The sequence below is a fragment of the Bufo bufo genome, chromosome 6 (genome assembly GCF_905171765.1).
Source record: "Bufo bufo chromosome 6, aBufBuf1.1, whole genome shotgun sequence".
Lineage (NCBI taxonomy): Eukaryota > Metazoa > Chordata > Amphibia > Anura > Bufonidae > Bufo > Bufo bufo.
Genome location: NC_053394.1, coordinates 83,313,751 through 83,326,912, shown reverse-complemented (window position 1 = coordinate 83,326,912; position 13,162 = coordinate 83,313,751). Strand labels below are relative to the sequence as shown.

Sequence of the window (13,162 nt, the reverse complement as noted above, 5' to 3'; positions counted from 1 at the left end):
TGTTTTTGTATAAAATTGGAACATTAGGGCATTGTTCATTTCTATGTCAGGAAACTTTCTTTTATTGTTTTTGCCACTTTTTTCCCCCGGTACCATATAAATGGTTTGAATGTCAAAATATGCATGAACTGTCCATTTGATCTAACGAAGCTAGCTACACTATCTCTCAAAATATTTGGACACTTCATACTAATAAAAACATATAAGGAACGGTGCAAGTGCTGGGAATTCTTGTTTTTACTTATTTTAATTAGGAGGAGACATAATACTGTACATTGTATAATAATGTTATTAACTGCCGCAAAAAACATCTTTATCCATAAAACATTGATGCCCTATTTTTTTTTTGTTTTCATGGACAAAATCAACTGTGACGAAATAAATTACATTCTTTTTGATTTTGCACCTCAGAAACAACAAATCACTTGACCATGGTCTGTATTGGGTATTGCAGTTCAGCTTCATTCAAGTAAATAGGGCTAAACCGCAATATCAAACAAAGCCCACTGCGAGAGTGTTGCAATTGGAAAAAAATAGACCCTTTCTAATCTCATGCAATCTCATTAGATAGGCATCAGCCTAAAACTCACTGTAGCATAGTATAGAAGTGGTATACAAAATCACAGATTTTTTTCTTGTTTCTTTGGGTCATCCTAAGCGTCATTCAAAGCCATTGAAAAAGTCAGTTAAAAGTTCCTTGCCATTGTTTACATAACGGGTTAAAGCTTGTATTAGACCTAGCGATCATACAGGCGGTTGCCGGGAGGGAAGATTTCCTTCCCAGAAATCGCCTGTTCTCTAGTAGAGGAGGGCACTGATATTACATGCAGTGATCTCCTCTACAGCATGTGGAGGAATGATCATTATACCATCGCTGTCTGAGTTGAGAATTGAAACGGCGCCCAACCCCTCCAGCCCTACTGTGATACAGTTGAATATAGAGAGATATTCCCACAGCCCTGACCCCACTTGTCTCTAAGTCTTGCCGCCTCACTTGGCCTCATTGGTGGTGCACCCCTGGAGATTAGACAGCATGATCTGCCGCTGGCAAATTGTGATCTTTTAGTATGCTGAAAGATCATTACTGCCCGATGAACGAGCGCTTGCTCGTTCATTCGGTAATCGGCAGCAGTATTACACTGCCAGATGAATGCTAACGAGCGTTACTACAAACACTTGTTAGTGATCATCTGCCAACGTGATACAGCCTTACGAATGAAGATGAGGATTGCTACATCTTTTTAAAACTGTATAAATTTGACTTTTATATCAACCTGCAGTCCTGTGTTGTACTGATCTACCAGGTGTCAAAAGCTGTGAAGCTTACCAAAAGGTTATACTGGCTTTGTTAGAAAATCTATTTGGTTGGATGGAGTTTGTCTAACACATTAAAGGGCATCTGTCAGCAGATTTGTACCTATGACACTGGCTGACCTGTTACATGTGCACTTGGCAGCTGAAGACATCCGTGTTGGTTCCATGTTCATATGTGCCCGCATTGCTGAGAAAACTGATGTTATAATATATGCAAATGATCCTCTAGGCGCAATGGGGGCGTTACCGTTACACCTAGAGGCTCCGCTCTCTCTGCAACTGCCATGCCCTCTGCATTTTGATTGACAGGGCCAAACAGTGAAACATCATCACGCCTGGTCTTGTCAATAAAAGCAGACAGTGCGGCAGTACCAGAGAAAGAAGAGCCTCTAGGTGTAGGTAGTGTGCCACATCTAAACTTGAAACTAGCACTGTATGCACAAAAGTAGTGTGTCCGACGACTTCTCCTCACAGAGGTTAATGTTCTCCTGAATATAAGTGCTTTCTACCATATAATTGGGCACCTATTCTACACTGCGTGCAGAATTATTAGGCAAATGAGTATTTTGACCACATCATCCTCTTTATGCATGTTGTCTTACTCCAAGCTCGAAAGCCTACTACCAATTAAGCATATTAGGTGATGTGCATCTCTGTAATGAGAAGGGGTGTGGTCTAATGACATCAACACCCTATATTAGGTGTGCATAATTATTAGGCAACTTCCTTTCCTTTGGCAAAATGGGTCAAAAGAAGGACTTGACAGGCTCAGAAAAGTCAAAAATAGTGAGATATCCTGCAGAGGGATGCAGCACTCTTAAAATTGCAAAGCTTCTGAAGCGTGATCATCGAACAATCAAGCGTTTCATTCAAAATAGTCAACAGGGTCGCAAGAAGCGTGTGGAAAAACCAAGGCGCAAAATAACTGCCCATGAACTGAGAAAAGTCAAGCGTGCAGCTGCCAAGATGCCACTTGCCACCAGTTTGGCCATATTTCAGAGCTGCAACATCACTGGAGTGCCCAAAAGCACAAGGTGTGCAATACTCAGAGACATGGCCAAGGTAAGAAAGGCTGAAAGACGACCACCACTGAACAAGACACACAAGCTGAAACGTCAAGACTGATTTTCCTAAGGTTTTATGGACTGATGAAATGAGAGTGAGTCTTGATGGGCCAGATGGATGGGCCCGTGGCTGGATTGGTAAAGGGCAGAGAGCTCCAGTCCGACTCAGACGCCAGCAAGGTGGAGGTGGAGTACTGGTTTGGGCTGGTATCATCAAAGATGAGCTTGTGGGGCCTTTTCGGGTTGAGGATGGAGTCAAGCTCAACTCCCAGTCCTACTGCCAGTTTCTGGAAGACACCTTCTTCAAGCAGTAGTACAGGAAGAAGTCTGCATCCTTCAAGAAAAACATGATTTTCATGCAGGACAATGCTCCATCACACGCGTCCAAGTACTCCACAGCGTGGCTGGCAAGAAAGGGTATAAAAGAAGAAAATCTAATGACATGGCCTCCTTGTTCACCTGATCTGAACCCCATTGAGAACCTGTGGTCCATCATCAAATGTGAGATTTACAAGGAGGGAAAACAGTACACCTCTCTGAACAGTGTCTGGGAGGCTGTGGTTGCTGCTGCACGCAATGTTGATGGTGAACAGATCAAAACACTGACAGAATCCAGGCTTTTGAGTGTCCTTGCAAAGAAAGGTGGCTATATTGGTCACTGATTTGTTTTTGTTTTGTTTTTGAATGTCAGAAATGTATATTTGTGAATGTTGAGATGTTATATTGGTTTCACTGGTAAATATAAATAATTGAAATGGGTATATATTTGTTTTTTGTTAAGTTGCCTAATAATTATGCACAGTAATAGTCACCTGCACACACAGATATCCCCCTAAAATAGCTAAAACTAAAAACAAACTAAAAACTATTTCCAAAAATATTCAGCTTTGATATTAATGAGTTTTTGGGTTCATTGAGAACATGGTTGTTGTTCAATAATAAAATTAATCCTCAAAAATACAACTTGCCTAATAATTCTGCACTCCCTGTAAGGAAAAGGACAGACTAGAGCAGGGATCATCAACCTTCGACACTTCAGCTGCTATTAAACTACAACTCCCAGCATGCACACTTACTTGGTTGTTCTTGTAACCCATAGAAGTGAAAGGAGGATTCTGGGCATTGTAGTTTCAGAACAGCTGGCGTGTTGGAGGTTGCTGATCCCTGGACTTGAGGAATCAACTATTACCGTGCACTATTATAAAGTGTGACTATTGCTTTTTTCATCATTCTACTTATGCACCAAGCTCACCTTCCCCAAACAACCCAAGATCAATCATCCTCTCCATCAGTGTACAGTATGTATACAGTATGTATTTATTACAGTCAAGAAAGACCAGGCAACCCACCAAGCCAACTGTACTGTAGTGTGTCAGCCAATATTTTAATGAACTCAAATGGTTGTTCTATATTAATATGGGAAATGGATTTAAAGTAGATTCAGACCTGGCAGGGACTCGGTAATGGCTTGTCCAACTATTGACGACCCTGAACGTATTGTTAGAAAGTGGATAAAATAAGTGAAATAATTTATTAACTATGATTGAGCCGCACACCTTATCAAATGTCCTTCTTATTCCCTTTGTATAGACAATTACTGTATATAGTTCTGCTTCTCCCATCTTGTGCTGTGGATATGAACATTAGTTGTAGTTTGGCCTGGGGAAATATTCATTGCACAAGTGAACTAGAAATCTTCAGGCAATTCGCCTAAAATGTTAAAATCCACACTTTCAAATTCTGGTTCCAAAGCCTGTTCTCTCTCTGTTCTTATTCCCCAGCCTCTTTTCTGACAGCTGAAGGGCCTTTTTTATTAGGAATTATATGTCTGCGGCGGGTTAGAGCAGTTCTGATGTACAATAGTAACTGACGTACAAACCAGACTGTGCCAATATTCTGGTCTTTAGCTTGGCATATTGAGTCGGGTTATATGAAATAATTGCTCGTTTCACATTTGTCTTAAAAAGTCTTCACCCTCTTGGGCCTTTTCTGTTTTCATTTTGTAGCAACATTGTATCAAAGTAGATTTAATTTGGCTTTTTTTTTACTGTTCATAATTTTTCAGTATTAAATATAATAGATTGTTACTAACACAAAACCTGTTTTTATTTTTGCTTTTTTTAAATCCGTTCTCCTGGCTTTCATTTTTTAGTAAATACTTGTATTCCCCACAAAATAAATCTGGAGCTTCTTTTCTTAGAACATTGCAATGTGCCGTTCCTCTGTTACATCTCATGGAAATTGATGAATACCGTACATTGAGATGGGTGACACCATTTCCCTTTTAAATTAGATTTGTGCCTACATATTTTGACATGTCTGATCAGTGGTGACAATGTTAGCGAGAATCTGCCCTATTTTGTAATTAGGATGTAATGGTGTGTTTATTTGTGGGAAGTGGTTAATATACACATTAAAAGTAGTGATGAGCGGCAAAGACAATATTCGAATTCGCGATATTTCGCAAATATTTTGTAGAATATTCGTCATATATTCAGGAATTCGAGATTATATTCTTGATTGCGAAAATTGGCAATGTAATATTTGCGTAATGCGTGCAAAATACAGGCGTGGGTCACTTATGCTACATTTTTCAAGCTGCTAGAAGTTTCCTGAGACTGGAGAAAATGGTTGGCACGGCAGAACATTAGAATAGCTTTATATGCAGATAGAGTGCTCCAATATATTTACACTTTTCGGCATTTCGGCAATTAATGATGCGCATATTTTTTCGCAATACGTGCTACTTGTGACATCACAGCACTATGTCTGTAGCATGTATGTATGGACAGCAGAACCTATCAGCTACACTATAGATCAATCTAACCTACACTGACTATCTCCCACTAACTATCTGAATTATATATATAAGTGAACTGTCTAATGTAATACAACAAAGCACAGGGCACAGCAATCACACTGCTGTCTCTTTCATAACTGCAATAAACTTTAGAAAATGGCTGCTGGGGAGGTTCTTATATAGTAAGGGGTAGGCAACTTTTCTATTGGTTGCTAGGGATGTTGCTAAGCTGTGACAAAGCCTTCTCATTGGCCCACAAGCTAGAAGAAGGGAGGGATGATCACCTGATGTGCACTGTGTTTAAAAAAAACCTAAAAAACTAATATTCGATTTTATTCTCGAAGTACCGATATTCGCGATTAAAATTAGCTATTCGAATATTCACACTCAACACTAATTAAAAGCTATCGACACCCTTGACATCGAAAAAATTACCATGTATTCACTCATTTTCAGACATCTGATATACAATTCAACCTGTTCCTAGTTTCAGACTTTTCTCATGCACTGTAGATATCATTCATCAAGTAATACATGCTGGATCTGTATGTCCAGGATGCTTCTGTCTCCCCCTTGAAACTGACTTGTGTTGAGGACGAGATCAGAGCAGGCAGAGTATAAGCAATCCAAAAAACAGTTGGAGGTCTGGGCAGACAGCAAAGGGTCTATATAGAGGTCGGGAACAGGTCAGTTTGATCAGCGGAGTGTCAGGATCCAGGAAAAGGGCAGAATTTAGTATACAGGAAGACAAATACAGCACACATTTGCAGGGAACTAGCAAGGTACACAACCTATTTCTCAGGCACCTTCCCACAGGGTTAGGTGACTTAAAGGGGTTATCCATCCTCTAAAATGCCTCCCCATAAGTCACGGGCCCCTCACAGAGGTTGTACTTACTTGGCTTCCCACCACCCGCGCCACTTATGACACCCAGACAGCCACCGCTGCATCTCCCCATCTCATGGATGAAAACATCCGCCGTCGGGGGAGGGTGGGAGCCAATAGCCACGATGGGAATGAGCCTCCCTAGCGTCACCCGCAATGCTAGGGAGGCTCGTTCCCATCATGGCCTGCTATTGGCTGCCCCCCCCCCTCCATGCTGGATGTTTTCATCCGCGAGACGGGGAGATGCGGCGGCGGCCATGTGGGTGTCAGATGTGACACGGGTGCCAGGAAGCCAGGTAAGTATAACCAGTGTGAGGGCCTTGAAAGTATGGGGAGGCATTTTAGGGGTTGCATAAGTCCTTTAAGTACACCTGGGTAACCAGCTATTGGCTGAGGAAGATTAAAGCACGTGCGAGAGGCACTGCCAGCAGGAAGCTGGCCACAGCATGAACCAGTGGAAGAAAGTTACTCCAGCAGCTGGGCCACCGAGAAGAGGAAGGGGAAGACTGGCAGGTTCAGGCCAACAGAATGCAGGAGTGGAGAAATAGGTGAGTGCTTTCCTCCCTATCTCTAGCCTGTTTGAACTTCACTCTTGATATTTCCCTTTCCATACACATATGACTCCCCACCCTCCCTGCTGCTATTTCAGAGAGGGAAGAGAGAAAGCAAAGGGGACCATTGAGCTAGGAGAAGAGTTCTGATTGATTTATATCAGCATCAGCAGCTAAGTGAAGGACATACAAACACCCTGCGGAATCAAAATCAGTGCAAAGGTGTACTAGTTGATAAGTTGATTTTTGTCTTGAATACAAAAAGCCTCTTCTAATGTAAAAACTGTGATTTTGCCTTAAATAACACAACTGAGCCATAAAAGCTTTAATAAATCAGTTTCATTATTCCATAACAACAATAGATTTTACGTTGCTAGCCATCATATAAGAGCATCAGTTTTAGATGATGCCAATAAGCCATTCTAAACAATAAATGTAATTAAGCTGAGAGCACAATGTTGTAATGCTCACCCATAAAAATGTATATGATCACATCACTACTTTATATTTAATCACCTAGTGTCAATGCTTTGACTGAGAGACTAGAGTTTCCACAATGCGTAATGCTGATTCGGTACATCCATCAAAGTTTGAATGCGTAAATCCGTCTCCACCGCATAGAAGGAAAGGCTTGCTGTGCAGGGTTATCTGACCTGGACAATCAGGAAAGGCCTTTGTAACCTGCAATATAAATCATAGCAATAGAAGTCAGCTACAAAATCTGCTCCGTTACACGCCCATATAGTTTACTTCTATAGAACATCTGTACTTATTCTGTACGACACAAATAAACTAAAGGTTATGTGTCAACTAAATATCGCCATCCAAGTGCCAATGAGTATAATGAGCGACATACTGCATATTCTTATAATGTGCCCTCAGAGGAAAGTCAAGAAGCCCCAAAAGACATGATATCGCCAGATGATCCTGCCAACTGTTACACTACTGTTATGAGCTTGAGTTATAGACAAAACATTGAGGGAGAGTTATCATGAGGGGAATTTCTGAAGTCAGTTTTGTAGGATTCTGTCTTTCCGTGGTTTGTGCCAAATTGTTTGAATATCACACAATGTTTAATAAATTTGATGCATCTTTAACCTTAAAGGGCTTCTGTCAGCCCACTAAACCGTTTTTTTTTTTTTTTTGCTTAATAATAACCCCTACACTGCGATCTCAGCATACATAAGTAAAATAATAATTTTGGTTCAGTAGAATTTGCTAAAACCCTATTTTTATAATATGTAAATTACCTTGCTACCAGCAAGTAGGGCGGCTACTTGCTGGTAGCAGCCGCATCCTCCGATGGTAATGACGCCCCCTCTGCTTGTTGATTGACAGGGCCAGCGGACGGGATCTTTCTCCGCTTGCCCTGCCTGTTTTCATTCAATATCTGGCGCCTGCGCCGCGGCCGTACCTATCTTCAATCGGCGCAGGCGCACTGAGAGGCGGCCACTGACTCGGCCGCTTCATCCTCAATGCGCCTGCGCCGATGACGTCACATCTACACCCGGCGCAGGCGCATTGAGGATGAAGCGGCCGAGTCAGTGGCCGCCTCTCAATGCGCCTGCGCCGATTGAAGATAGGTACGGCCGCGGCGCAGGCGCCAGATATTGAATGAAAACAGGCAGGGCAAGCGGAGAAAGATCCCGTCCGCTGGCCCTGTCAATCAACAAGCAGAGGGGGCGTCATTACCATCGGAGGATGCGGCTGCTACCAGCAAGTAGCCGCCCTACTTGCTGGTAGCAAGGTAATTTACATATTATAAAAATAGGGTTTTAGCAAATTCTACTGAACCAAAATTATTATTTTACTTATGTATGGATAAATCGCAGTGTAGGGGTTATTATTAAGCAAAAAAAAACAAAAACGGTTTAGTGGGCTCACAGAAGCCCTTTAAGAGGACCTTGCTATTTTTCATTTTTCGTTTTTCAGTCACCGCCTTCCCTGAGCCATAACTTTCTTATTTTCCTATTTACATAACCTTATTGAGGGCTTGTTTTTTTTATATTGCATATGATGTAGTGTGGAGCTGGAAAACAATTCCAAATGGAGTGGAACTGGAAAAAAATGCAATTCTGCCACAGTTTTATGTTGTTTTTTTTTTTACAGTGTTCCGTATGTGGTAAAATGACCTTCATTCTCCAGGTCCTTACGATTGCAACAATACCATACTTGTATAGTTTTTGCTGCGTTTTGACATTGGGAAAAAAAATAAAAACCTTGAAAAAAATTATTTTTTTCTTTTCATCGCCATATTCTGACCCCTATAACTTTTTTGTAGTTATGTGTACAGAACTGTATGAAGGCGATATGTACTTTTCAGTGATACCATTTTAAAGTGTGTGTGACTTTTTATGACATTTTTGGGGGGAGGTGAAGTGACAGAAAAAAATGGCGAATTTTTTTCCATTACGCCATTCACTGCATGAGATAAATATTGTTATATTTTAATCGTTTTTTTTTCACAAGGCGATGCCTATAATGTTTTCTTTTATTGTTTATTTTGATTTTGGGGAAAGTGGATGATTTGAACATATATATATATTTTACATTTTTAAAAAGATTTGACCACGGCATCTGTGGGGTTAAATGTAACATACAGCAGCCTCAGGTCTCTGCTGTTTTAAACAGCAGAAACCCGGTGGCTATGGTGCCCACTGCACATACGAGTGGGCATCATCTTTAAAGTTGTTGCCAAGGGGTTAAAGGGGTTGTCTAACTTCAGCAAATGGCATTTATCATGTGGACAAAGTTAATACAAGGCACTTACTAATGTACTGTGATTGTCCATGTTTCCTCCTTTGCTGGCTGGATTCATTTTTCCATCGCATTATACACTGCCCATTCCCATGGTTATGACCACCCTGCAATCCATTAGCTGTGGCCGTGCTTGCAAAATATAGGAAAAAGTGCAGGCCTCTCTGGAGGCCGAGACCATGGGAGTGTGCGAAGGTCAGCGCTTCTTCCTACAGTGTGCAAGCACAACCACCGCTGCTGGATAGCAGGGTGGTCGTAACCATGGAAGTGAGCAATGTATAATGTAATGGAAAAATGAATAAAGCTAGCAAAGGAAGCAATATGGACAATAACAATACAATCACTTTCTTCTCCATCCCTTTACTGGAGTAAACATGTTGTGACTTTTTTATGATTAAATCATTTTCATTATATTATTTTATTAACTAAGAGGGTAGAATACCTCTACTCTCCAAAGCTAATTGCATGTCGGTAGTAATCTATAAACCCAGCATTGGTAGGTTGATCAGCAGCAGTGATGGCCAGTTCGCAGTGTTCGCCTGCGAACACATGCGGGCTGCCATCTTGACTCACAAGTCCGGCGATGCACAGGTAAGCCCTTACATGTGCCTGTGCCGCGAGCCGGTCTGAAATCAAATGCGGTCAGCGGGAGCAGGCATTTCCGAGAACAGCCCGATGAAGGCCCCCGGCAGTTCTGATGCATACATTATTGCTTTGTTATTTAGATTACATTTTTTAGCTACATACCAGCCTTTCAAGTCTTTTGGGGAATGAGTGAATAATGATGTAAACTATGCGGGGGAGACTCCCAGTGTTAAATTAGTATATTTTAGACTGGTTTACAGAAGAAGCCGGTAAGATAAATAATTGGTTGAGCGTGTGATGTAAATGGCCGTGGACTGTTTGGATGCTTGTATAAACACAGCAGATCAGTGCACAATGGAGCTGAGGCTACAGATGTCCAATACTTGATATAATTAGGGGTACAGGACGATAAGGTTATTTTATTCCCTTAAATACTATCTCTCCTATGTATCACATCCTATAGATACCTATAGATACAGCCTTTGAAAGTAATAATAATAAAAGTAAACTATAAAAATTTATATCTTATTTACATCAGGTTTGCATTGCAGTTATAAAATATTTTTTAACTTTTTTTGGAAGTTAATTTTTTTTATTTCCCTGGCCATTGATATTCCAAAAAAAAAAATCTCATCAGACATAATAGGTGGATTTCTTAAGATTGGTGTTTCATATGCCAGCCTCGAAAAAAAATAAAAAATAAAATTATTAGTAAGAAGTACAAGCCTATTAATATATTTCAAAGGCTGTGCACCAAAAAAAAGCTAATCTACAGTATGCCAACTGTAAGCTAGCATAGATTTGCCAGTTTGTGGCATAAATTATAGTAAAGCAGTCTACGCCCCTGCCACTTTTCCCAAATGTAGTGAGACTGAAGTAAAAATGCCTTTATTTTTTTTGCCTTTTTTTGTGCAAATATGTATGACTTTTCATATGCCAGAAAACTAGGGTACTGCCTTTGATAAATTCCTCCAATTTTCTTTCCGCGGCAAAACTGTTATCTTTGCCATATAGACTGGAACAGAATAAGCCATCTCATTCTCATTAGAAGGTGGGCAAGGTAATGATAGATCTAATGTACTGCTGGAGGTCAAGATAAGGCAGTATAGCAATACTCTATACATAGATAAGGCGGTGTATTCATTTCCTCTGTCACTTCCTGGAGACTGCAACACTGTATATTTTCCCTTAACTTAATGCACCTGCCATAAATCACACACATCCTGCTGCAAAGTCTCAGCGGTTAGTACAAGAAGGAAATGTGTCTACATTATGGATGACCCTAGGTTTTATTTATTTTTTATAGATGCCCTCATTTTTTATAGATGGCGTAAACTTAGTCAGCCGAAACTGCCCCAGATTTATCGCAGGAATAGACACTTTTTTCTGACTCTATACTAACTATTGGTTGGCTTACTTTGAGACAGAATTTATGTCAGAATTGTGGTGCAAAAGTGACAGGTTAAGCCATAACCCTCTTCCTTAACCCCTTAAGGACCGGGCTCATTTTTACCTTAAGGACCAGGCCATTTTTTGCAAATCTGACCAGTGTCACTTTAAGTGCTCATAACTTTAAAACGCTTTGACTTACCCAGGCCGTTCTGAGATTGTTTTTTCGTCACATATTGTACTTCATGACACTGCTAAAATTGGGTCAAAAAAGTTTATTTTTTTGCATAAAAAAATACAATTTTTACCGTAAATTTTGAAAAATTAGCAAATTTCAAAGTTTCAGTTTCTCTACCTCTGTAATACATAGTAATACCCCCAAAAATTGTGATGACTTTACATTCCCCATATGTCTACTTCATGTTTGGGAATGATATTTTATTTTTTGGGGATGTTACAAGGCTTAGAAGTTTAGAAGCAAATTTTGAAATTTTCAGAAATCTTCAAAATCCCACTTTTTATGGACCAGTTCAGGTTTGAAGTCATATTGTGAGGCTTAGATAATAGAAACCTCCCAAAAATGACCCCATTCTAGAAACTACACCCCTCAAGGTATTCAAAACTGTTTTTTCAAACTTTATTAACCCTTTAGGTTTTGGAAGGCAGATTTGGCAGGACTGGTTTTGTTTATACCATGTCCCATTTGAAGCCCTCTGTTGCACCCCTAGAATAGAAATTTCAAAAAAGTGACTCCATCTAAGAAAGTACACCCCTCAAGGTATTCAAAACTGGGTTTACAAACTTTGTTAACCCTTTAGGTGTTCCACAAGAGTTAATGGCAGATGGAGAAACAATTTAGAAATTTCTATTTTTTGGAAAATTTTCCAATATAATCAATTTGTTCCAGGAGTAAAACAAGGGTTAACTGCCAAACAACACTCAAAATGGGTTGCCCTGATTCTGTAGTTTGCAAAAACACCCCATATGTGGTCGTAAACTACTATTTGGCTAAACGGCAGGACGTAGAAGAAGGGGAACGTCATATGGTTTTTGGAAGGCAGATTTTGCTGGACTGGTTTATTGACACCATGTACCCTTTCAAGCCCCCTGATGCACCCCTAGAGTAGAAACTCCATAAAAGTGACCCCATCTAGGAAACTAAGGGATAAGGTGGTTGTTGTTTTGGGACTATTTTTGGGGTAAATTTGATTTTTGGTTGCTCTATATTACTCTTTTTTGAGGCAATGTAACAAAAAAATTAAATTCTAAAATTGTTTCTACATTCACTATTTGGTTTTGTGGAACACCTAAAGGGTTAACATAGTTTGTAAAGTAACTTTTGAATACCTTGAGGGGTGTAGTTTCTTAGATGGGGTCACTTTTTTGGAGTTTCTAGTCTAGGCGACATCAGGGGGGGCTTCTAATGGGACATGGTGTCAAAAAAAAAAACTGTCCATCAAAATCTGCCTTCCAGAAACCATATGGAGTTCCCTTCGTTCTATGCCCTGCCGTGCGGCTATATAACCATTTACGACCACATATGGGGTGTTTCTGCAAACTACAGAATCGGGGCAATAAATATTTAGTTTTGTTTGGCTGTTAACCCTTGCTTTATTACCGGCAAAATGGATTCAAATTTAAATTTTGCCCAAAAATGGGTGTTTTGGCACAGTTTTTATTTTATATTTTTAACACCGTTCATCCGAGGCGTTTGGTCAAAAGTTATTTTTATAGCGACGACTTTTACGCACGCGACGATGCCTCTCAGTCTTTGGAGACACTAAGCAGGCATCCTAAAACTGCGGCCCTCCAGATAT

General features: G+C 40.3%; 1 protein-coding gene across 1 annotated transcript in view; it reads right to left on the bottom strand.

The window, feature by feature from the left end:
- Positions 1–6,924: 6,924 nt before the first annotated feature.
- The window catches only part of RNLS (renalase, FAD dependent amine oxidase), a 217,653-nt gene continuing 211,415 nt past the window's right edge, over positions 6,925–13,162 (bottom strand). The window contains exon 7 of the mRNA XM_040437487.1: positions 6,925–7,295. Within this exon, the coding sequence (XP_040293421.1) occupies positions 7,137–7,295 (159 nt within the window). The 3' untranslated portion in view covers positions 6,925–7,136. The remainder of the gene's footprint in view (positions 7,296–13,162) is intronic.